At 42.2% G+C, this 24221-nt stretch overlaps 1 protein-coding gene across 1 annotated transcript in view; it reads left to right on the top strand.

Moving 5' to 3' along the window:
- Nucleotides 1-24221, top strand: part of LOC109855233 (transmembrane and TPR repeat-containing protein CG4341) — a 209993-nt gene that overhangs the window by 101979 nt on the left and 83793 nt on the right. The window contains exons 2-3 of the mRNA XM_020429243.1: nucleotides 17977-18217; nucleotides 20938-21234. Coding sequence (XP_020284832.1) covers nucleotides 17977-18217; nucleotides 20938-21234 — 538 coding nt within the window. The remainder of the gene's footprint in view (nucleotides 1-17976; nucleotides 18218-20937; nucleotides 21235-24221) is intronic.

Genomic DNA, 24221 nt, shown 5'->3' with positions numbered 1-24221 from the left:
CTTCTTACAGTCGTGAGAAGCACCTGTAAGCTTCAAGCGTTATCGCCGGAGTTTACAGAGGACAGGTATCTCATTTCCGGAGAAATCATAGTGCGGAATTCTCCGACGTATAATTCTCTTGCGAAGTAGAGAGAATTATCACGTAGAAATTACATTTTCCACATATACATATATATATATATATATATATATATATATATATATATATATGGTATATATAGTTATATATATATATATAGATAAGAATTATATTTTGCGCACACATTGTTGCAAAAACGCGCGCTTGGAATTGCAAATATATTCAAATACGAATGTAAACGGCGCTTATAAGTTATCTGATCTTTCATCTTTAGGAAAATCTCCAAAAGATCCGCAAAATTAGATCCCTCTCCATCTTTCTTCCCGCCTATCGCAATCCTGGATATACTGAGAAGATTAGAATCCGCAAATCTCTCCTAGTTCGCAAATTACAGTTCCTCCGGATTTCATCGAATCCTCCACGTATGATACGAGATGACTGGATTCTCTGAAAAGAGAACTCTCTGTTCTTGAATACATCTTCCCTGTGAATGCGACGCGCGCGAGGTGAGAGATGAGAAGAGCTACTTCGTCAACGAAGGTGTTGTCGAGAAAATTCGCGAGTTTCTCCAAATAACACAAAATCAAAAATTAGTACAAAATTGCTCGTCAATTCAGAAATGGTTCGGCATCGTCAGATCTTTCGCTTCGTGTGTGCGCCTTGAGAATTAAAAACAAATCTACATATTAGTTTTATCTCGCGCTTTATCGAACCTATCCAGGCGAGAATATCGCTGTCGTCTAATTTCTTCGACGACACTTCCACTCTCGGAAGAAAAAAACGCTCGGGCCGTATTACATAGGCAAACTGCGAAGCCTCGTCGATATTGGCGACACGAGCACGAGTCGTAAAAGATTCTCTTGTACCGGGCGCGAGCGAAATCCCCTCGTGATCGGAATAACGAGTTTCCCTCTCTTTCTCTTTCATTCTCTCTCTCTCTCTCTCTCTCTCTCTCTCTCTCTTTTTCTCTCCCTCTTGCCGAGCGATCCGGCGTGCGTGAATGGGACCCGTAGGACGAAAAGGAGCAACTTTTCTCTCGCAGCGGTATAGAGGGCAAGAAAGAAACGTGCTCTCTCTCTTGCTCCCGCGCTTCCGATCAGAAACGTACAGAGTACGATTTCCGGACGAGGCCATGAATTTTATTATAAAACGTGAGTGCGCGCGCGCGCGAGAGAGAGAGAGAGAAAGACTCGGAATTACATTTCCGATGTCGAACGAGCGAAATTCGGCCCGACGAGTGAGGATCCTCGATGAATATCCGGATTTCGCGCGCCGGATATCTTCTCTTTTTTATTCGGTTTTAATTCGCTCGACGATGCATGCTTTGGGAAAATATCGCAAGCGTCAAATGACGCGCGAGATACATAATCGTGCTATAATTATTGTAAAATGATGAACCGCCGCTGCACAATGAGCGAGTTTGATACGCACGGCTGATTAAATATTTCGCTCATAGATATAAAAAATAATTCATCCCGAGTACAGACTGTAAAATCATGTTAATTAAACAAGCACGATGAGATTAATTATTTTTTATATTTAAGTTTTTAATTTTATAAAAATAAAGATGCGATGGGATTAAAATTATTTTGTCAATCTTCGCCACATGTTTTTTTATTGAATTACATTCTTTTCGCGTACATAAGTTTTAATCTCACTCTTTTGCAATAAATAAAAGATCCAATAAAAAATTCGAACCAGGTTAAATATTTAAATTTGCGTTTCTCAGTGAAATCGGAAAAAGCTACTATTAAAATGTGTTGAAAATTCTCTCATCAAATTATTTTCGACGGTACCGTCGAAATTAATAACTTTAATTAAGCTGATTTCCCAAACGCAGACGCTGCACCACGTAATAACATCCCTCCATTACAATTAATTCCAAAAACATATAAATATCAGTTAATCGAATATACATCAAGATTAATGTGTTGATCCTTTACTTAAATTGAATTAAGCGGAAATTTATTATCTGTAACGCTAGCGTTAATTTTATTTGAACGTTATGAGTTCGTCCCGTATTTATTAAATAATAAGTAAATCTCGGAGTTACAGGTTTAACAATGATCTTTATTTTATGTCAAACACACAATTGTTTCTGAAATTGCTTTGATTTTATCTCTCAAATTATTTTTTTTTTATCTCTTCTTCGAAATTTTTTTTTAAATGGCACACACACACCGTCTTTCTTTCTTCATTTCTTCGGAAAATCCGGTTAGTTCGACAGTTCGTAATCGAACGGCTCGAATCTGAGTTCCTCTATGATGTGCTTATTATCGTTGACCATGCTATCTGCGCTATCTGGGTTAAGCGCGTGACTCTGTCCTGTCAGGACAAGGTCCTCGGTGAGTCTCTCGCTATAGAGCTGAAGCAACAATGCAAAGAGGATCCTCGAACCAGTCCGAACCCAATATCGACCCCCATCCTCCTCGCTTCTCGAGCATTGATTCCCCATCTTAGCCAGAGGTCCTCGCGATAAATCTCGTAAATCAAGAACGCGACCGAAGTTAGTTACAAAATTCAACGTACACGGACTTCATTGCGGTATTAAAAACATTTTGACTTTCAATCTTTTAGAATGAAATTATCACAAAAATGAGACTTGCGATATTTTTTTTTTTCAAATGTCACGACTGTCGTGCCGCACGTTTCAACATCTTTATACTGACACGTTAAGAATATTGTATTATTATTTATTGTGTAGTTTTTATCTCGTCTCTGTAGACTTCAATGTATTAGACAAACAAATGTCGAACTCGACGGCATTGAGAACATTGAATCTGCTCAAAAGTTAACTACACAATCCTCAAAGTATCGCTCGAGTGATTATTCGTACGTTTATTAAGCGAATAGAGTGCTACATAAATGGATACGAAGTGCCGCTGGTGATACTCCGACCACAAAGCGGAGACGGCCGCGGGGAGAGAAACTCGAGAGAGATCACGCGCATTTATAAGACGGGAACGCGTGACTCGACCCGCGACGTCGACGTTACCGGAGTCGATAACGGTTGGAAGGAAAAGCCATTGGCGGAGAGAGGTCGGAATGGAGAGAGACAAAGAGAAAAGAGAGAGAGAGAGAGAGAGAGAGAGGAACTCGGGCTCTCTCCCGACGTGCACCGGCAACGTCGTCGCTAACGGCCATAAATGGACGGTCGTTGAGGAAGGAATACGATGAAAGAAAGAGGCAAGAGAGAACAAGAGGCTACGCCAGATGGATGAAGACCTCGGCGAGAGGGTACGGGAAAAGAGAAGACGAGGCGGGGGAGGAGAGGCAGAATGAGGAAAGAGAAAGAAAAAAGAGATACCTTTATTACTCGAAGAAGAGCGACCGGGAAAATAGAGAGACAGGTCGTCTTCGCCCGTGGCAGCTTGCCAGAAACCTCGCGAAAAACGAGGGAGAGGGGAGAAAACTACACCGGGAGGACTTGGTTGCGCGGGAGAAACTGCATGAAAAGGAAGGTACACAGTTCAAGAGACATCGCGGTATTACCCCCTCGTGCCAGATCATTTTCTATGCAAAATAAAATATTGCAAATACGACTGAAGCGGTCACATAGGAGCGCACAGACGCAGATGTAAAGGGAGAGAGAGAGAGAGAGAGCGCAAGAGATGCCTTCTTTTTTCAGACAAGAGAATTCTGTGAAGTCGGTATTTTGCGGGAGTCCGGGAGGTAAGGGACACAGACGTTGAAACATTCGATATCGTGAATTTGATATTTCCCTGGGGCGTACCATCGCCATACGTATTCTCGCCTATTCCCGTCGCCGTTTCGGAGGATTCCGGATTACCCAATCGGTCAGCAACTGGGGGGCTTTAAAATATACAGAGAGTGTGTGTCGGAAAGTTTCACTCTCTCTCTCTCCCGCCGTACTCCGTACTTCTTTTCTCTATTTCTCTCTCTCTCCGAGCGTTTCTCTCGCCGAAATTAAAAAAATCGACCGCTCTTTACATCGAATTCCATAGAATTTTCTCGTCGGTGGACTTTTTAATTTTCAACTTGGTAATTATACGCAGCGGGATTGAAACTTTGTTGAAAATCAAATTTCTCCTCCTTTTCCTCGCGCGATTGATTGTGAAACAAGCTTTTGTTAGCGTTTCCGTTCGGACTTCGAAGAACTTGATTCATATTGTTGAATTACGTCCGTAATCGCGCGGACATCTTTCAATAGTTTTTGTTCTAAGAGAATATACATCTACCAGCAACTCTCCGGTTGCGTGTTAAAGAAAGAATACTATATATATATATAGTAATACTATATATATATATATATATGCGCGCGCATTTGAAGCTGAAATAAATTTCTCCCTCTAGCGCAGCGAAGATGTGTGCGCGGAGATGCGATTCATTTTGATACTTGACCGTGTGATTAATGGCGCTTTCTAATTTATGCAAAACCGTAATCGCACATCTATGTCGTCGTGTAGAAGGCGACACACAAGAGCGCCAAGGGTTAAAGATCGAAACGCGCATTAATCACGATGATTAATACGTCGTTTTACGGGGGGAAGGGCGAACACTCCCTCTCTTCCCGAAGTTACACATTAATAATCGCACTTATTTCGCCGGGGCGTGTAATTAATAGCGGCGAGAATTGAACGGATTAGATCACGCTTACTGAAACCTACACCCGTTTTACATTATAAGCTTCCTGTAACTGTAACTTTAGAAATATGATCCTTATTGAAACGCGTTTCTTCGTTTTTCTCTCTCGCACATTTTACTTTCGCAAACTCTCTCCCGCGAAAAAAAAAAAAGTTATCTCGTATCACATCCCTAAATCACATTAAACCGCGCGCGCTGAGAAACGAATGATTCATTTAGAAATGTGAACGAATCCGACTGTAATAAATAACGTGTAAGTATGAAAGATGAGCGCGAAATTACGGTATAATCTAAACGTAGTGTACGCGACATTCCGCATTCCTGGCGGCATAAATGCAATTCATCTCAGCCGCCGGGTGTCAGTTATCGTTTAGCGGTCCGCCCCGCCGCTGGTCGACGGTATAATTTCCCTCCCGCCCGCGCCTCTCGTTTTCTACACAATCCATTCAAAGACACGACCGCCGTCAAGCAACAATCGCACACGCCGCACAGCTCGGACGTTATTTCAACGGTTTACGAACTCTGATTTTCCTCCCGGCGTGTGTCTGAAACCACGTCATCGTCGTCGTCGTCGTCGTCGTCGTCGTTTCACCCGCCAAAGCGCTATCGCGAATTTCGCACACTAGCGCGCGAACGTGCCATTGATCGTATAATGACCGATTTAACCCGACGTCGTGTGGGTGCGGAGGGAACAATCGTCCGTAAAATGCGATGCATTATTGAACCGATCGAGCGTGAGCGAAAATTTTATTGTTCAATTACCGAGGAGGTTCGCGATATTTATTCAAGGAGCACACACGTTGTGTTTCATGAATAGAATACATTTGCCTTCAATCGCTGTTAGGATATAATTTGCATATTGCAATATTAATTTCTCTCTCTCTCTCTCTCTCATCAGATATTTATCTCATCAGATATTTTTATTGATACGATATTTAAGAGAAAAATTGTTTTTTTTCTTTTTTTTCACAACTTCGAAACTCCTGTTCTTTTGTAAAAATATTGTTGAAATTTCGTTCTCTCGAGAGCAAACGGTAGTTCTATTTATTTTTCGTACGTGTATGTTTCTCCTTCGCGAAATCGCAGAATGAAACACGCAATTGTTGCGAATGCATTAACCGAGAAGCAGCATTTGTACGTGCCGTTAAGCGATTGAAACTTCTATTCGGGAATCCCCCGAATAATGATCGACGCGGCAAACCGACACACAACGGGACGACTTCGGAAACGAGATCGAGCGGAACGGAGCCAGGACGAATGAGCCCGGGAACGGCGAACGAGCCGGAGCGGTATGTAAAAGCGCAGAAAGGAGAGAGAGAGAGAGAGAGAGGCGGACTGACTTCGTGCCGAACGGCACGAGCAGGTTATTCGCAAATGGAATACGTATAGATCCGCGCGCCGGATTGGGGACGGTGATCGATGGATGGTGGGTGGATTGGCTTCACCGAGGGATCGACCGTTAGGAGATTGACCTCTGTCAGGGGTTTCTATTACGACATCCTCGAGTCCCTGCAAAGGGGAAAGAGGGTCATGCTTTTCCTCTCGCGAATCCGCACACAATTTTCCACGATCCCTTCGCTTCGCTCTCTTTCTTTGGCGCCCTTCTGGTCCACGCTCGATTTACATCCACCAATTTTTGTCGCCTTTACACACACAGTGTGAAACGAAGAGACGTCGTTATATATTGTGCGAGAAAAAAAATTTGACGTCGCGCGAGTTTGACTGAAAAGAGCCCGGAGCCCGTAAAAGCGAGCTCTCTCGTGTTTGTTCCGCCCGCAGATTTGCGAGAGGCAGCTTCTTGCAACGTCGTGTATAAATAATGACGCGACGATACTGAAATGGATCGGTATTGAATTTCAAGACACATCAGCCAAGCTTCGTTCAAACGTTATTCAGTCGAATTATAAATGTCTCGCTCTCTTTGTCGAAGAAGATGGAAAATTTAATTTTTTTCATCCATTTTTTAAGAATAATTTTTACCGTTGTTTTATTCACAATGTTAGATTGAAAAGCGATTTTTTTTAAGTAATTCCGTTACAAGTAACTCTTTTGAAAAATTGCGCGATCGAAAAACGGGAACGAAAATTCATCACTCGATATCGAAGATTAATAAAAGAAACTGCTCTCTCTCTCTCTGGATTAAATTGCAACCGTCGCGGAAATATCGACTGCGAAATTCACCGATGGTTGGATACAAATCTGCTGCTTACGTACTTACGAAGCGCGGATCGTACATCACGAGATTCATTCGTACGAGAGAGCGTCGCCGTCTTTCGATTTGGCTGCGATCTAAACTGCCGTCCGAGAAAATATTTATCGTCGCGCATCTCGATACGTCGCGTATACGACCGCGAGAGAGATGCATTTTCTCATGATCAATTCGTAAGAGAGCTGCTTCCTGGGAGATTGGATATCTCGCGGTTGTTTCGAAGTCCGCACACAAAAGTCCGCGCGTGTGCGGATCTTATCGCGGCCGGCGCGGTGCATAGCGAATATAATAGCTGGCGCTGGGCTCGATATCGAGTACGTGAAATAGAATGGGAGAGAACGAGAACGAGAGAAACGAAACGAGCATTTAGACGAAACGATTCCCGAATGATACTGCACCGCACACGACTCGGTACCCAATTTTAATTTTAAATTGCACGTACTATTACCGCGTTAATACGTTCAATACGGCGCCGTTTTATCTTTGATTCAAAATCAAATAACGAAAAATTAGATTTAAAACACACACGCGACGAAGAGAATATTCATGTTTACAAAACAACGAGTAATTAATTTAATTTAAATTACTTTAAACAGAAAAGGAAGATTTTTCGAAAATAAAAAACAGTTTTCTTTCGACTGTTGTTAATAGCATGCACCAAGATCTCGTTATGATGAGCGATCGATGTGGATTTATCGATGTGCGCACATGCCGATGAGGCCACTTCTCACCGCCTCATTATGTCTGCGGCCACCGTCGGTACGGTTCCCCGATAACCCTTTTACGATGACGAGATCCGGAGCTTGGAAGTCATGCCGTCGTAATTACCGAAGCGGGAGAGAACAAAATATTGCAAGCGAGCGCGTGAAGAAGCCCCCGAGAACGAAATGAGTTTGCGGGACGATTTGACGAGATTAATCGATCCGCTTTGCTTAATAATTATCGCCCGATCCCCTTTACCGCTTGCGGGCGCGACACTTTGCCGCATCTGTTTCGACGGCGCGACTTAACCCAAATTGCTTTCCTGAAATCGATTACGGCCGGTGTGTAACAGCGCCGCGGCGCTGAATTTCTATTACCGGATGCGATTCCGAGTAGAAACCGAACTCTCTTTCTCTTTTCGTGTTGCTCGGCGTTGAAAAATCTACACACGAATAATCTCGACGCGATATCACAAGCGAATATGCTTATCGCGCGAACTAAATGCTCGACGAGAGATCGGAAATTTAAATTTAACATAACGCGAGCTGTCATTGTGTCTCTTTTAAGCGCAAATAGCAAATTCTGATCTGTTTTTCAGAAGCGCGTGTCGCGCTGTAAAAAATATTGCTTCCGACATTTTGCTTCGCAATTTGTGAAAAAAAAAAAAAAAAAAAATGTGTGTTGCCTTATCATTAATAATACTTATCAACGATGTTAACCGACGTCATATGTATCATATCTCTCTCGTACAACACTGGCCCCCGAGGCAACATCCAAAAGTAAATAAGAAAACATTTTTCTCCTAAACAAGAAATTTCTCCCCTAATGGTCCCGCGGAAAAGATTAATGGTTAAAGAAAAATTTCAAGATAATATTTTGACTCGTTCAGAAATAAACAAGAAAACGTTTCTCCTCCTAAACAAGAAATATATCTCTCCTTTTAATGACCTCGTGGAAAGAGATTGATCGTTAAAAAACGAATTAAAATACATTTTTTTTTTTTTTTTTCAAACGTTCCGCGCGAATGTCATTCACCGATGAGAGACGTGTGGCATATGTGCGACGTCGAGTGAAATCTGTGTCGAAGAAGCCGCGGAGAGATGAACGAATTACACCAGCGAAATTCCGGGGTTTTCATAACGCTCCGGTATTTTTGGGGGGACGGGGCTCGTGATTCTACCGATCCGGTCGCGAAATCGCAGGGAGGAAAATCGCGGTGTAGAACGGACGCGTCGCGTCGCGTCGCTCGTCGACGGCGCGCTGCGGCTGAAGGTGCAACCCCCGTTAAGAGACGCCCGAGGGATGGAATGAGTTTTCCGGACGATTTAGTCAGGTATTTATTTGGCCGCTCTCGCACTCCCGCCACGTCTCTCACCTCCGTCTCACCGCTCCGTACTCCGACATCTTCGCGGTTCTCGCTCCCGAGACTATCTTCCGGGAAATGCCTGACATAATGTAGCGTCGTCGAGCTATGCGCTCTTTCTCGCGCGCTCTCCCTCTCCCTCCGCTTATTTCCCTCACCGTTCTATCGCTTTTCCGGTTTCCCTCGTTTTCCGCCTCTCTGTCTTGTTCTCTGAGGTACGTTCAATACATTTTCTTCCCTCGTCTTCTCTCTTTTTCACTTTCTTTTTCTCTCTCTCTCTGTTCCATTGATCCCTGTACAGAGATCTTTGAGATAAAAATTTACAAAGCTGTCTTTAAAGAAAATATCGATTGTTCGGCTGTCTCGTTCTATTTCTGCAGTTATGTCTTAAAACACAAATCGCTGATGCCATTGAATATATAAAGAAAATGGTTCAGGACTTTTCGACTCAGTATTACTCTCCTTCTACCTGAAGAGATTTTACGCTAATTGTCGGACACCCTGTATATGTAACATTGATTTATGTACTTTCTCGTCTTATATTCTCATCTCTCCCACAATATAGTAGACAATATATTTGCTTAATAGTTCAGCCACTTATTTAAATCTTTAATGTAGAATTCTGTTTTTTTTTTTTTTTTTTGCTTTACACTTAAACCATTCTACATAGTGAGTAAAAAATACATAGTGCGTTATAATCTCCATTGTACGAGAATTTATTTCTAAAAGACGACACGCAAATTGCGTTGTTTTATCTTTTTCTCAGCATTTGTTTCTCTCTTCGTTATTTGCATTTTCCACCCTTTGGTGTTACTTTATCGTTTGTAAACTCTGCGGTAGAAGATAAAGAATTCGGTGGGGCGAGCAAAAAGCTGCAGAGAGCCCCGAGATAACTGATAGAAGAGAGAGGGAGAGAGAAAGAGAGAGAGAGAGAGAGAGAGAAACAGGGAGTATAGTCTGCAAATTGCCACGCGCCGCATCATCCCCCGGGATCGTGCAGCCAACGAAGAAGCGGCACCGTATCGTGTCGCGTTCATCGGTGTGAATTTCTATCAGTCGCGGTGGTGGTGCGAGACCGCCTTATCGCGCAATAGGGAATCGCGTTGCGAAATTCGATCACGGTCGATCGTATCGACCATATCTCTGCGCTGGGATGCTAATGTCATAAGTTATTGCAGCAACCAACTCTGGATATAACCTGACTCGAATATGACTTCGATATTCCACCTTCGTCTCTCCACCTCTCTCCGTTTGCTTCGCATAAAACTTATATTTGTGTGCGATCGTTGAGAAATACGTTATTGTGTATAATATACAATAGATATTGTTTTTTACAAATCAAGATTATAAATTTTTTCACACACGCGTAAAAGGCTGAATTCCGGGTAACAATTTCTTTGTGGAAAACGTTTTTTTTTTTATTATTAACTTTACTACAGTTCGTGATATTTTTTGTACAACATAGAAAATTTACAGTTGTTTCTGTGATATTTAAAGCTTATGTTTTATGCAAAACGTTGAATACTTGAGCGAGCGCGTTTCGACTCATCGACAACGGTTTTCGAAATATCGCGTGACAAAAGAATCACGGACGCACTTCAGAACGAGCGATCATAAATTTGACACGAATCGCGTGATAAACCAGAGCAGAGCTGTGAAAAAAATAAAATGGGAAAGCAGATACAAAGCGGAATGTCGTCGCCAATGCTGTGTTGTAAGAAAAAGACTGTGTGTGTGTGTTTCGAATCAATTCGAAACGAGATCTCTTCGACGAAAATGTTTGGTTTTTTTTTATTTTTCAGTTTTGTTGCTCAGATTTATCTGGCAAGTTTGCCCTTTAAAGCTCGTAACGAGCGAATGAGCGTCGCGTTCCACTTTTATCGCGGCTTACCTAATCGATACGAATTTTTATTTATCGAAAGATTAACGAGGAGTCTCATTCGAACGCAAATCGAAACTCGCCGACCTAGCCGGGAAATGGAAATGCGGGTCAGAAGTTTATGAGATCGCGCGCGGCTCGGGAGAGGTTTTCACCGCGTTGCAAAAAATTTCCATTTGCGATAATACCCCGGGCTCGCGCAATGGCTGCATAACCGATTTTCTCACCGCTCGTCGTAATGTAAAAGGATAAGGATATAAAATCTCGTAATAACCGTTACGTCGTTCTCTATGAAACAAAGATGTCTGTCTCTCCTTTTTTCTCTCTCTCTCTCTCTCTTCTTTTCTCTTGTATTTGTAATCTGTAATTCTTTATTGACTTCTCCGATTGCGCTTCCTTTTTCGACGTCGCCGATCGGATTTGAAATCTCTTAAAAGATCGATCGAGATCGATCAACGGTACATCTCTTTTCTTTGTTGCAAGATTTTTCCACAGCAATATTCCGTAACTCGCAATAACTTTACCGCAGAGATAATGCGTCTGAAAATATCCCATCTTATACACTTTTACGATCTTGGCAACGATGCGCGAACATGTTTTTTAATCCCGGGTGTTTGCGGGGAGCAAACTTCCTTTGTGTTCATTTCACGATTTTTCCTTCGTGGAAAATTTTTAGAAGCGCTATTGTTTGATTATTGGAAAAAAAATTTCGTTCTCATATATTTCTCGCATCTCACACACACACACACGCACACATGACTGTGTAGAATCCGTGACTTTCCTTCTAAGACGACAATATCAAATCCTCGATCTGAGCCAAGAAGGCAATAGAGAAGAATCGATGTACATAGGGGATACGTCACGCAATGTCATCAGTCGTTGAGTCTAATGCAACACCCTCGTACCCTCGTACCCATTCCGTTTTAGTCCGCCATCGTCGTGTGCTCTTACACCGACCTGCCATAGAAACTAGATGTAATCGATAGGACAGCTTCTCTCTTCTCGCTCTCTGCCACGACGTAGCACGGTCCTTCTCCGTCGCGCCAACTTCATTCCCACACTCCCTCTCGGGGTCTCTCTATCGCGCTCTACCGCCACCTCCTCTTCTACTCTTTCATCGCACACTACATGCGAACCGGACGAAACCACGGACGGAGATTAATCATCGGTCGATTTTAATATCTCGCGGTCGTGCGAGTAACTATATATATGTATATACCGACATGAACGAAGAGAACAAGAGAGAGAGAGAAGGAGAGGGTGAAAGGGAGAACTGCCTAACCCTGTAATTTATTAATTCATTTCTGCGCGCCACTGGATGCCCAATAATTCTAATTTGACCGCGGTCGTTAAGCGCTTTCCGATTCGGTCCGCGCCCTTCACGGAGAAGAGCGGAAAATTGAATCGGCGTCGTCTTACGTAAGTCGATGAGGCTTAAAGGGGTCGGACGAGTATTAAGCGACTCGAGAACGGTCGCGGAAAGAGAGACGAAAAAGTCGAAAGAACGCGAGCGAGAACGTTTCCCCTTTACCCTTTACCCTCCTCCAGTTCCGAATCCATTTACGTCGCGTTTCTCACTCCCGCGACTCCGACGGCGGGCTTCATTAACGTCACACGCACGTTGTCATAAGTGCGCTCTCGGATATGTGTGGGCGTGCACGCGCGTCAACAAGAATAAACTCGCCTGCCTAATGGCTTCGTCGACCCGCGAACGTTTACATTTGTCACACACGACACGTGGAGAACACGACGACGCTGATGTCGTGTCGTCGTTTTTACGGAGATTATCAGAAACGAGACATTTCGAGCGACGTTTTCTGCCTTTTTGGGGTAGAGAAGGTCTGTTCCTGCTTTTTATTTTTTTATTTTTTTGCGAGCGTTTCGTTTGTGTGCTCGTCTTTTTTTGCGCGAGCATAATGTGTTAGATTTCAGACGGTTCCTGATCAAAGGGAACGCTCGACGTCAAATGTAATTCTCTTCTTTGATTTTTTTCTTTTATCGCTTTAATAATTTTTTGTACAAGTTAACAATAACTTGACGATAACTTAACGCGCGGGCGCGCGTTTGCGATAGCGATATTCGGGGAAACAGAACGGAGGGTGTAAAGAGAACGGAAATAGCTCGAGCAATCATGTGCTTCACGCTTCAAAGTTAGGCTTCATGACGGAAAATCGTGGTGCGGTATCCCTTCGTGCGCCCATGACGAGCTTCATTAACGTCACGCGCGTTATCGTGAGTTGTGTCGTATACACGAGCGTTCTCCAAATACACACATCCTGCGGAGCGTCTTTATTTCCCCGCGGATTTCAAAGAAATAATTCGCGGTATCGCGCGCGCCATGCGAATATCCCATCGTATCGCTGCGCGATATCGACCGCGCGCGCGCGAACCAACCCTCCCGACGACAGGAGTGATCGATCTCTAAATCGTCGAAATTGTATCTCTGTTGGATCTGCTACACGCGCCATTAAACGCGCGCACAGCACCTTGGTCTTGGTGCTCAGCCGTTCTTGGTGTTCATTATCGAGATTAAATTTTCGACATTGATTTCGCCGTTTCACTTCGTCGCGGCACATATCCCCACGATGAATTAACTTTCCGCCGCGTCATTCCGCAAACCTTACTCCCCAAAAAGGGATCGAGAATGATGAAGGGGAATATAAAAGACGGCGATAAGTGGAACAGAAAATGAGATACAATTCAGAATTGTTTTTGACTTTACGGAAAGACACGTCTAATATATCTTCCTGTATTATAAATTCTCGTTACTCAGACTTAGCTCACGGCTAACGGTGATAAATGATGACGTATTATAATTTTTGTTTTTTTTTTTTTTGTCTTTTTTTTTAGAAGAATATTTCAAATTTCTTTTCCCTTTTTTCATTCGCTCTCTCCTTCGCTCACGTCTCTCAGGCAAATACGTCAAAAATTTAGGGTCCAGGGAGACGCGGGAGATTATAGCCGGTAAATTCAATTGCAGGAACGTGTCGGTGGCAAGGAGCGGCTTACTTGGACGGGTCTTGGCTCAGACGAGGCGGAAAATCGAGGGGTGTGCAGAAAAATAACTTCTAAACGAGGCGGGTGCGACGACAATTTTCAGAATGCTGCAATCGGCATGAATGGGGATTAATTGATGGCTCGCCTCGCCCCCGGCTGTCGTTCGCGCTTCTCGCCGGGAAAATTTTACAAATTTTCATTACACGCGAGTCGGACGAACGGCGAAGCCGAAAAGCGCGCGCGAAAAAGCATCGGTAGGAAATAGGTTGAAACGCGCGAGTAATCGAGATTGCTCGCGCGTCCGCGAGAACGAGCTGCGCGCAGCAGCGCAGCTTTACGGACAAACTCATTCCGGCATAACAAATTATTCGACGGGAATTGTGCGGGTAACGACTAACAAGAAAGTAATTTGGTGTCGCGCGTTTTACGCGACGTTCCCGACGAATTGCGCGGAGATTTTCGCGCGAACTCGACACGTAATTTATTCCCAGATTAATAAAGGGGAATATGTACTTTAAAACGTGTATCAGAGAGAGTTGAAGCCGCGGCGTCTAAATATTTAAATTCAGGCAATTTACGCCGTTCTAATTAGAATCTCTATTTTGACAATGTATATTTCATTAAACGCAGTCATCACATTTTCGATAATTTGTGATGATAATTTCATTGATTAATACTATATCTCTGATTGCGATTAAATATTATAACAGCGCAATACGAGAAAGAGATAGGGACATAAAGAAAGAGAGAGAGAGAGAATCCAATAAATTTTTTATAAGTAAAATTGAAATGTACAATGTAATATTTAAATGTGCGGTGGATTTCCATATATTTGCTCTGTTATTGTTTACAAATCGCTTCCCGTATATCTGTATAATTAATATTATTGCAATAAGTTCTCGTAATTATAAATTAAAAACTTATTCCGCGGAAATTTGTGAGAAAAATATATATTGGCAAAAAATACAACAAAGAAACTTCTTATTGAAATATCGCTTATTGTAATATCTGCAAAGTTAGTCTCATTGCAAAAACGGATGATTTTTGCGAGACGTCTCTTTTCGCGAGAAAATTATTTGATCAAAAGCTGGTGCTCTCGCACAATGTATAAGAACAGATATAGTCATACAGATATTGTCAAAGACGGTATTATTAAAAGAGTGCAGCTTGTTAAAGGTTGCGGTACTAAAAATTATACGACGCAAAGTTGAACGAAGCTTTTTGTTCTATTTTTCCCGACGATATATATATATAGTATATACGAGGATCCCGACGAGTGTGGTGGTAGCAGCTTTTGGTACCGGGTATCTGAAGACGAACCCGAAACACGGAGTTCATCGATATCCATGAATATTGATCGGCCGTCGATTAGAACGCCTTCTCGCCTGAGGCGAGGGATCGTCGTCGTCGTCGTCGTCGTCGTCGTCGTCTATGCAATTCGCCGAAGAAAAAGTTCGACGAGGCGTAACGAGCGACGGTGTACTTTTTGCAAATCTTTTTTTTTTTAACATCGCGTCCGGTTAGAAGCGCGTTAATTGGACGAGACAGCGACGTGACGAAAACACGGCGCGCGATTATCGATTGAGCGTAAATATACAATCGCGTAATATATGTGAGAAGAACGCGAAGAAGAGGCAATTTAAACGATTCAACAGAAATGACGAAGAGCAATTCTCCGGGCGCGCGCGCGCGCGCGTCTTTGAAGTTATAAATGGACTCGGCCGCGTAAAACGTTATCGTTTAGCTTTATTCATTTCGCGAGAGCGCGGCACGAAGCGCTTGTACATCGTCGTTGTGGTAATCTTTCTCCTTTCTTTGAAGGAATAAACGGATTTAGCCGTGTAAGCATTCAATTATGTTCTTTCTCGTGAAGGCAAGAAAGAATCTCTTAAGGTAAAAGCGCGCTGCCGTAATTGCGAGCTTTCTTTGCGTATCGACTTCTCCGCGATTTTTGCCCCCGAGTCCGCAGATAATTCTGAAAAGAATCGCATTAAGAAATAAGAACATTTCCATGAAATTATCACAAACGTTCGTTGTAACACGGTCGTTGTAACATTTATTTCATAGTTGCAGTTTTACTTGCGTTGTTTATTTTGTTGTTGTTGCCTTTTTTTTTTTTTATTCAAAAGTACAACAATATTGAAAATGTTGTTGAACGTAGTTTCTCCGCGTCTAGAAAAGAAACGTCACCGTTTTATTTTCACGTATCTAATAAACTAAAAGGTCGATAACGGTCGCCGTGTGATATTCCGTAGTAATTTAACTCTCTCCATAAAAACAAAGTGCGTCCTCGCTAAAAAAAGACGCACAATATATATTTCGCGTTGCAAACACAATTATTATCACTCGAATAAATTCTATCGATAAAATCTCTCTCTTTTCGGTTATTAAAGTATAAAAACAAGTATTGAAATCAACGTGAGTTTTTTTTATATATATCGTTAATTTTTAAATATCACATCCGCTCTTATACAATCGCATTTTTATTATTTAAATCACTTCTTTCTACTCGCACACGTTTATTATCACTTATATATACCGCCATACTTTTATTAAAACCCGTTCGAAATCGCTGAGTATTCAACGCGCTCTGATGGGAAAAACGAGCGTCTCTCTAAATTATCTCAAATTATTCCGTAACATCCTGCGTATATCGATATCTTTTCCATTTAAGACCGCCGTAAAGAGACAAAAGTTCGCTCTCTCCGAGCGAACGGCGCCATTGCGATTCTAGCGCGCGCGCGACTACGTCGTTGTCGTTCCAGCATCTTCTTCAAGGACGACCTTAGGCGGCGCTCGCTAGGGTTCATGAAGTGCTCGAAATACACTTTGCAGTTCTTACACGTAGAAATATACATATGTGTGTGTTGCACGTGAGTGTGCAACCGGGACGCGATATAAGACCGGAGCGATAAGGCCGTTTCACCGGAGCGCTATCGCCGTCGTAACCGTTTTCGTAGGCCAGCGCGCACTACGACCTGTGTAAGTGATCTTCACCTACGATTGCTTCGCCGGCGAAGTAGGCGATAATAACGAGTGTCTTGTGTAAGCGGCGTCTAATTAATTGCGTTATCTTCGCTTTACGTCCCACTTATTCGAAAGAGGGCCAAGTCTTGAGATCTGATGAAACAGAAATCGCGCGAATTTTATCTTCTCGAATTATCCTTTCGAAAAATTAAATCGTATTTTTTTTTTTGCGTGTAATTTCTAAAAATTTGTTCTAAATCATTGTTCTTTTCTTACGTCGCAAAAATAATAAATGTCACATTGAAGTGTAATTTTTGGCACGTAATGAGATAATAATCGTTTTATTGAGTATTATCTCTCCCTGTCAAAACAAATAACAGCACTCGTTAATTTGCAATTTTTTTTATTTTTTCTCTCGAAAGCGAAGCTCTCTCCAATAAGAGATTCGAACACGTCGACGCAATGACATTTACACACTGATTGGAGAAAACCAATCGATAACGCGTGCGAAAATTGCTTCTGCCGACTAATACACTATATGTAGATGTGTGTCGCGCCGCCGCGAGTAATTAATTCACGGGATGTGAGATAAAAATGGTTTATTAAATGCCACCCCGAATGATTTGTCGCTGGCATTCAACCCGAGAACTTCGGTTGATGCGGTTAACGCGATGAACTGACTGAAATGTTGCAAATCCCGTATTAAATTACACAGAATAGCGAGAGAGGAATAGGCAAATTGAAACGGCTTATTTTATTTTAACCGCAGATCGAATTGCGCGTTAGGTATAATAATAGATTTTGCTCTGTTTTTAACGCGATTGTAACTCCTGTAACATACGATCCCCATGCCGATACACACCGGCCTATATTATTACAATTATCGTTGAATTACACGCTAATTACAAATGCGACTGAAAAAAAAAAAAAAAAATCAGAGCTCGCCAATTTTTGCACCGATTTTATTCGCAATCGGATTGTTGTTATGGTGCGTCGCATATAAATCGAAAAATAATTTCACCACAAGTTGCGCCAGGTTTTTTATTAATTTTTTATATATTTCACGCTTTTATTATATTATTTGTGTTCGAATGTATTTTAAATAAATTCTAAAAATATCTTCACACGGATCTGAATGCATATCTAATTCGGAGATTGTTGTTTCTTTGTTGCAGAAGAGCTATCCTGACGAATCCCGATTTGCTGGCGAGCACACCGTGGTATCGATTGCTTGAGAATGACTTCTGGGGAACACCGCTGACGGAACGCGGCTCGCACGGCAGTTATCGTCCGCTTTGCGTGGCCACTTTTCGTTTGAATTATTTTCTCGGTGGCCTTGAACCTTGGGGCTATCATCTAGTAAACGTAGCGCTGCACGCCGCCTGCACCGTTCTCGTGGTCAAAGTTGCCAGAAAGGTGAGAGAACTTCTTCCACACACTAATTTCTTGAATTCGTAGAAAACAAAAGCAGGCGAGATTTTTCGCAGGTGCGATTGTGCGAATCTGTGTGTGAAATGGTTAGACCAGAGTCTGGACTTTTTATCCGCTTTGGTGGCCAGCGCTATTTGTTTTATCTATCACGAACTATTGGAAGTCAGAACTTTCGATGATGTGTGAGTTTTCACGAAATGACACACCAACTTCATTCACAAATTGATAGAAATAAAAAAATTGATTGAAATTAAAAAATTTGTTATTTTCTCCTTTATGAGACGGTGTATTACGTGAAATTATCGTCAAATCTAGTTCCCACGTCATCATTTTGATGGCGCAAGCCGTTTGTCAACGTCTGACGAGGAAGACCTAATTGTTAACCGATTTTATTCGCGACTTTGGTTTTCTATTCGTCCAAGATGTCTTTATTGTTCTCGGCTGTAAAAAAAGAAACCTCAATTAATCATGATTCCGGCATAATAAATGTTGTCGGAGGACTTATAATTCTTTCATCCAGTTTCATACACGTGTTACACTTGCTCACGCTCTCTTATCTTTACGACGACGTTAATTTGTGAGACGGAAAATTGTCGCGAGACATTGAGAGATCCAATTTGTCTCGCAGTAAAAGACACATTATGAATCTATTTAGATCCCATGGATCTATTCAGATCTTGGTATTGTACGAGTTCAAAATTAAACTCCTCGGCAGATTCTCCTCGTTCTATTATCCGGAACATGTTTTCTCGGGAAATCGTCGAGAACGACTTTTTTAATTTACTTTAATTTTCAATAAGCCTATACTGTGCGATTTTATTTTCACGCTGTCACATTTTGTTTTTGGTTAACTTGAGATTCCTCCGGTGTCGAAAAACGCGTCACGAAACGCGACGAGAAGAAACGCAACAACGCGGTTCGTTTTAACACGCGCGCATTTCGAATTGCATATTTTCCGGTATGTAATAAAACGAATCAAAACTCACTCGCTCGCACAAAGTCTTAATCGTTTTAACGACACTTTGATTTTATCATCATTCCTTTCGGTCATCGTGTTTTTAACTTCGCGAGTATTTATTAACTCCGGTTCTGGCGCGACGGTTTTAGTACATACTCGCGGAAAGTACAATTTAATTACGCGCGTACAGTAAATCGCAGTAAAGTTTAATTATATGTATCTAATTTAGAGAAAATTAAATTACGCTAGAGACTTCAAAGTTTTTAGTTCGATAAATGCGCAAAAATATATTTAACTCAATGTGTTTAAGTTTATTAAATTAGATAAAATCTCTGTGACGCGATATATATAGTTTGATTGAACGGCGTGAAATTTTATTCCACAAACGTTTTCTTACCCGACTCTGCGCGCTGTGTAAAATCTCTTTTCCGCGAAAGTAAATCAAAAATACCGATGAAAAGCCTTTGAAAAAGAAAGTAGAGAAGATTTAACGAGAGCACACACAGTGCTCAAGTCACGCTATAGAAAGAAAGAGAGAGAGAAATGTAATACCGGGAATGACGAAGAGAGAGAGAGAGAGAGATTTTCTCAAGATTTCTATGTGAGAATACTTAGCGCATTTCCGGAGAGGGACTCTGCGAAAATAAGCAGTAATATCAAAGTTGCTTGCCGTTTTATAAGTTCATTAGCAACTCAAATCGTTTTAGCGCGTTATTATGGGCGCGAGAAGCCGGCAAGTATGAGGAGCCGTGTTAATTTAATACACGCAGCACTTTACTGAGTAATGAAACTGTCACGCTACTTAACTGGGTCTAAGTGTATTAATGAAGGTACTTCTCGTACTTCGAACTCTCCGCGTTTTGAGTTATGCATGTTTGTTAAATATCTGCCGTACATACACGCGGCATTTCGTCGTTTGGCTTGCGCAAGCGCGAGCCTCGACGATTTCAAATCGGTCAATTTCGCCCTCTCGAGACTATATAATTCTCGTCGCGCCACCTTCGATTTTTCACTGGCTCGTTGAAAAAAAAAATATATATATATACACGACATTTATACAATTTTCTTCTCTGCTCAAAATTCTATTCGTCTCTCGCGTCGTTCATTCAACTACTTTCTTTTATACGGTGCGCATCGGGATCGTATAATTTTCGAATACTCTCTCGCCAAACCGATCGCTGCCAACGATCATTACCGAACGTCGGGCGTAAAACTACGAATTGTGCTGTTCTACATATTTACATATCTATTTTCACGTTTTTTTTTTTTTTTTATGTCTTGGCCCAGATTTCTCATCTGTATTTTCATTTCTCGAACACTTCAAGGAGGTTTTTTTTTTTTTTACTGACAACGAGGGTTTTTATGTCGCAATGTGTGTTTCCGTCACACAATGTTTGATTGTGTACCTACTACGTGTGAGAATAAATTTTTGTGAAAATCTTTTCTCGATATGAATTTGAAAAAAACAAAAATCCGTCCGTGTTATTCTTTAACATTCAATATTTGATTCGTACAACAATGCAAACAGACAATATTGTACTTGTTGCTCGTCGTTCGCTTGATAAGCAACCGTGGACTGGAGGAAATTCGAATCGAGCGATCCTTGTACGAAGCGGAGTACAGTTAATTAAGGGGTAGAGTTAATTAACCCCACTCTCTCTCCGCGCCGTTCTCCGCTTGAAGGATCGCCTCGCGAGACATTTACATGTGTACCTTACTGAGATATATCTGCAATTACACTCCGCAGGTCCTGCCAGGAAGGAGCAATCTCGCGCACGCGATCACGGGTTTCCTGTTTGCGGTCCATCCCATTCATAGCGAGGCTGTGGCCGGTATAGTCGGACGTGCCGACCTTCTTGCCTGCTTCCTGACCTTGACATCTTTCCTGACGTACTCGGCTCATTGTAATCGCACGAGATCGCCGTTTCCACTGCTGCTGGCGCTGGTATCGTCGACATTGGCCACTCTCGCCAAGGAAACCGGCATCTCGTCCCTGGCTCTCTGCCTTCTGTGGGAGCTTTGCCGCGGCGAGCCAGGTCGAAAGGTAAGACGATACGATATTTTAAGCCCGGATGTCGGGTGTCAAGCTTCCCTATTGTGTTATAAAGTTAGCTTGACGCGAGACCACATCAAACATCTTTCCTCTTCCCCCCCACCGAGCGAGAGACAATTACGTAACTTCGCGAAGTTCTCGTTAAATATAATATCTCGACTTTGGTTAAAATATTTGAATTACACACAAGGCTTTTTTTTTTGTCTTATTTTCTCTACTCTGAAAACTTGTTTAAACGTTTTAGTGTGACTTCGATCTACCCGCGCCAGATAGATATCGACATAAACAAGTTAAATATACGAAGGAGAATAATAAATCAAGATAAAAGAGTACAAGAAAGTTTCGTACTGTATTATCGCACTAAGAAACGCGCGTTATTTATTTACTAAGGGTATAATGCGCATTAAATGAGAATCGTAATATAAAATTTAGTAGTAGCAGTCGCTAATGATCGTTAATTATTAATTTGTTATTTCGATTAAATAACAACGTTGCAACTTATAATTATTAACACTAAAGAGTACGGATGAACAATATTTATTAAATGAATCTCTGTTTTAATTGTTAATATTTATTAAACTCTGCAACTTAAACGTTTCCACCGCGACCGGTTCGAATGAGCCGAACGCGAGATTTTGCAAAAATCGGTTAGATATCAGTTGTACGCCGCACGATTTCTGCCGCGTCGCGGTTTACTCGCGCGTGTTGTCTCGCAGCCTCGAGCGTAAAAGTTTTGATGGCGGAAACAAAGCGAAAGGTAGACAAACGGAGCTTGTGTGCGCACGTACCAGATTCGGAGAAGCGTGTAACCGATAACGCACCGCTGCTGCTCTGCCGCATCGTGGCGAAGACAGCCATCCTTCTCTCTTTAACCCAACTGTCGTCACTCGCGTTGTCCTCCCCTTTGCACCCTCCTCTGCTCCTTCTCGCCACACTAAGAACCTTCTTCTTCTTCTTTCGCGCATGTTGCATCCGGATGCGCTGGATGCGCCGGACGCTTCGTGTGATGCATGACGCGCGCCCGTCTCGGTTCCCTCGATCTTAACCCGCGGTGGGCTGGAGGGGTGCCAAGAGGATCGATCACATTTTCCGACACCCCTCCGGGCGCCCACGAGGCCTCTACATATATCTTCTTCGTCTTTTTCCTCGTCTCTCTCTCATCCTCTTTCATATTTCTCTTCTTATTATACTTCCATCTTCTTCTTTTCGCTGCCGGTCGCATCCTTCCGCGACCACCATCCCCTTTTCTCGCTCGAGATATCCACCGGGTGTAAACCGTTTATACCGTTTCCCACCGCAGCAGCCTGCAGTTGAGCGCGACGCGCTTCAGTGGCGAATTTAAGAGAGAGATCGAAACGCAAACTACTTTTTTTTTTGTTTTTTAAACAAAAATGTAAAATCGAGATTACTTTTTGAAATTATTAGCAATTTTAGTACAATTTTACTACAATTATTATTTTTATTATTTTTTTAAGTCATTTAATTATTACAGGATTTTTATTAAAAAAAAAAACGAGATTGCGAGAGGTTTGCACGAATCACAAAAATCCAAAACTGAAACATCATCTGCGTTAGCGCTCGTACTTCTTTCTCGTTTTCTATTCGCTTTGTTCGACGGCGCGGAAATATGCGTGGATCGACGGAAGCTGCACCGAGGTTGGGAGACAAACGAGACGTGACGTTCGGCAGATGAGAACCAGAGCCCGGGATGAACGCGAAAAGCACACGCGAAGGGCGGAGAGCGGAAATTTATTAAGTTACGATCGAGCTGTCCGGAACGATCGCGAAGTAATTGGAAAAATCTGGTTTTCAGATTATCGACTTGGCGAGGGATATCGAACGGACAACCGGGTATCTTCTCGTGAAATATCGTCGCGAGGTTAAATCCGGTTTTGTGACGTTTGTTTCGTTTTGAATGCATTTTTGTATGTGTGCGCGCGCACACACACACACACGTGAATGTTGTTTGTTTTATCGGAGATAAAACAATATATCGTCGTGAAATAGAAAAGCCACGATAAGTGATGGAATTACAGCAATTACAGCGCAACCTCGATAATCCGAGCTAATTCCCAGATATCCGAATGCAACACAATGTGTGTGTCGGATTATCGAGATGTGTTCGGATTGTTGGTATTTAGGTATGTTGTAGCCGCGTTTTTAAGAAATAAAACTGTTGACGGAGACAGAGAGTGACAGACACACACACACACACACATATGTACTTTTATATTTACTATATTTTTCTCAATGTGACAGAACTTTTGTCACATTTGGCGCAAATATATTATTGCAACTATAAAAAATATATAAATTAACGGATATACGTCGCAAGAATATTTGTTTTATATTATTAAATAGATAACAGAAAAACACACAAACACAGTTCTTTAACAACCTGAACTGAATAGCACAACAAATGAAAGTCAAATGTCTTCCTCCTGTATTAAAAAAGGCATTTGGATCGAGAAGTGCGCGTTTGGAGTCGAATATATCGCACCTATTGTTCCCTCTTTTCCGCGTTGCCGATTGATTGGTTGGTTGATCGAGTCGAATCAAATCGGTAAGATCGAAGGAGTAAATAATGAAAAGCGATTTTGAGACAGTTCGTCGTATATGTAGAGAAAATTAAAAACGTAACTAAAGTCACGCGACAGGAAAGAGTAGAAAAACAACACGTGAAAATAACGTGACTGTAATTTATATCATATATAACATTAAATATAATACATATTATACATATAATTTATTATATATTTATAATATTGTATTATACTTTATATTGTATTATATACATACTACAGTAATGTCACTGACCTCCGCCGCGCGACTTTGGCAGGGTCACTGACCTCGGCCGCGCGGCCTTGGTGGGGGGGCGGTCACTGACCGCGGGCACGCGACCGCGGCTGGGTCAATGACCTCGGTCGCGCGACTGCGGTGGAGTCACTGACCTCGGCCGCGCGACCGCGGCGGTGTTA

Source organism: Pseudomyrmex gracilis, unplaced genomic scaffold (assembly GCF_002006095.1).
Source record: "Pseudomyrmex gracilis isolate BER0280 unplaced genomic scaffold, ASM200609v1 scaffold_84, whole genome shotgun sequence".
Taxonomy (NCBI): domain Eukaryota; kingdom Metazoa; phylum Arthropoda; class Insecta; order Hymenoptera; family Formicidae; genus Pseudomyrmex; species Pseudomyrmex gracilis.
Note: the sequence above shows the minus strand (reverse complement) of the source record. Positions and strands in the feature narration are given on the sequence as shown.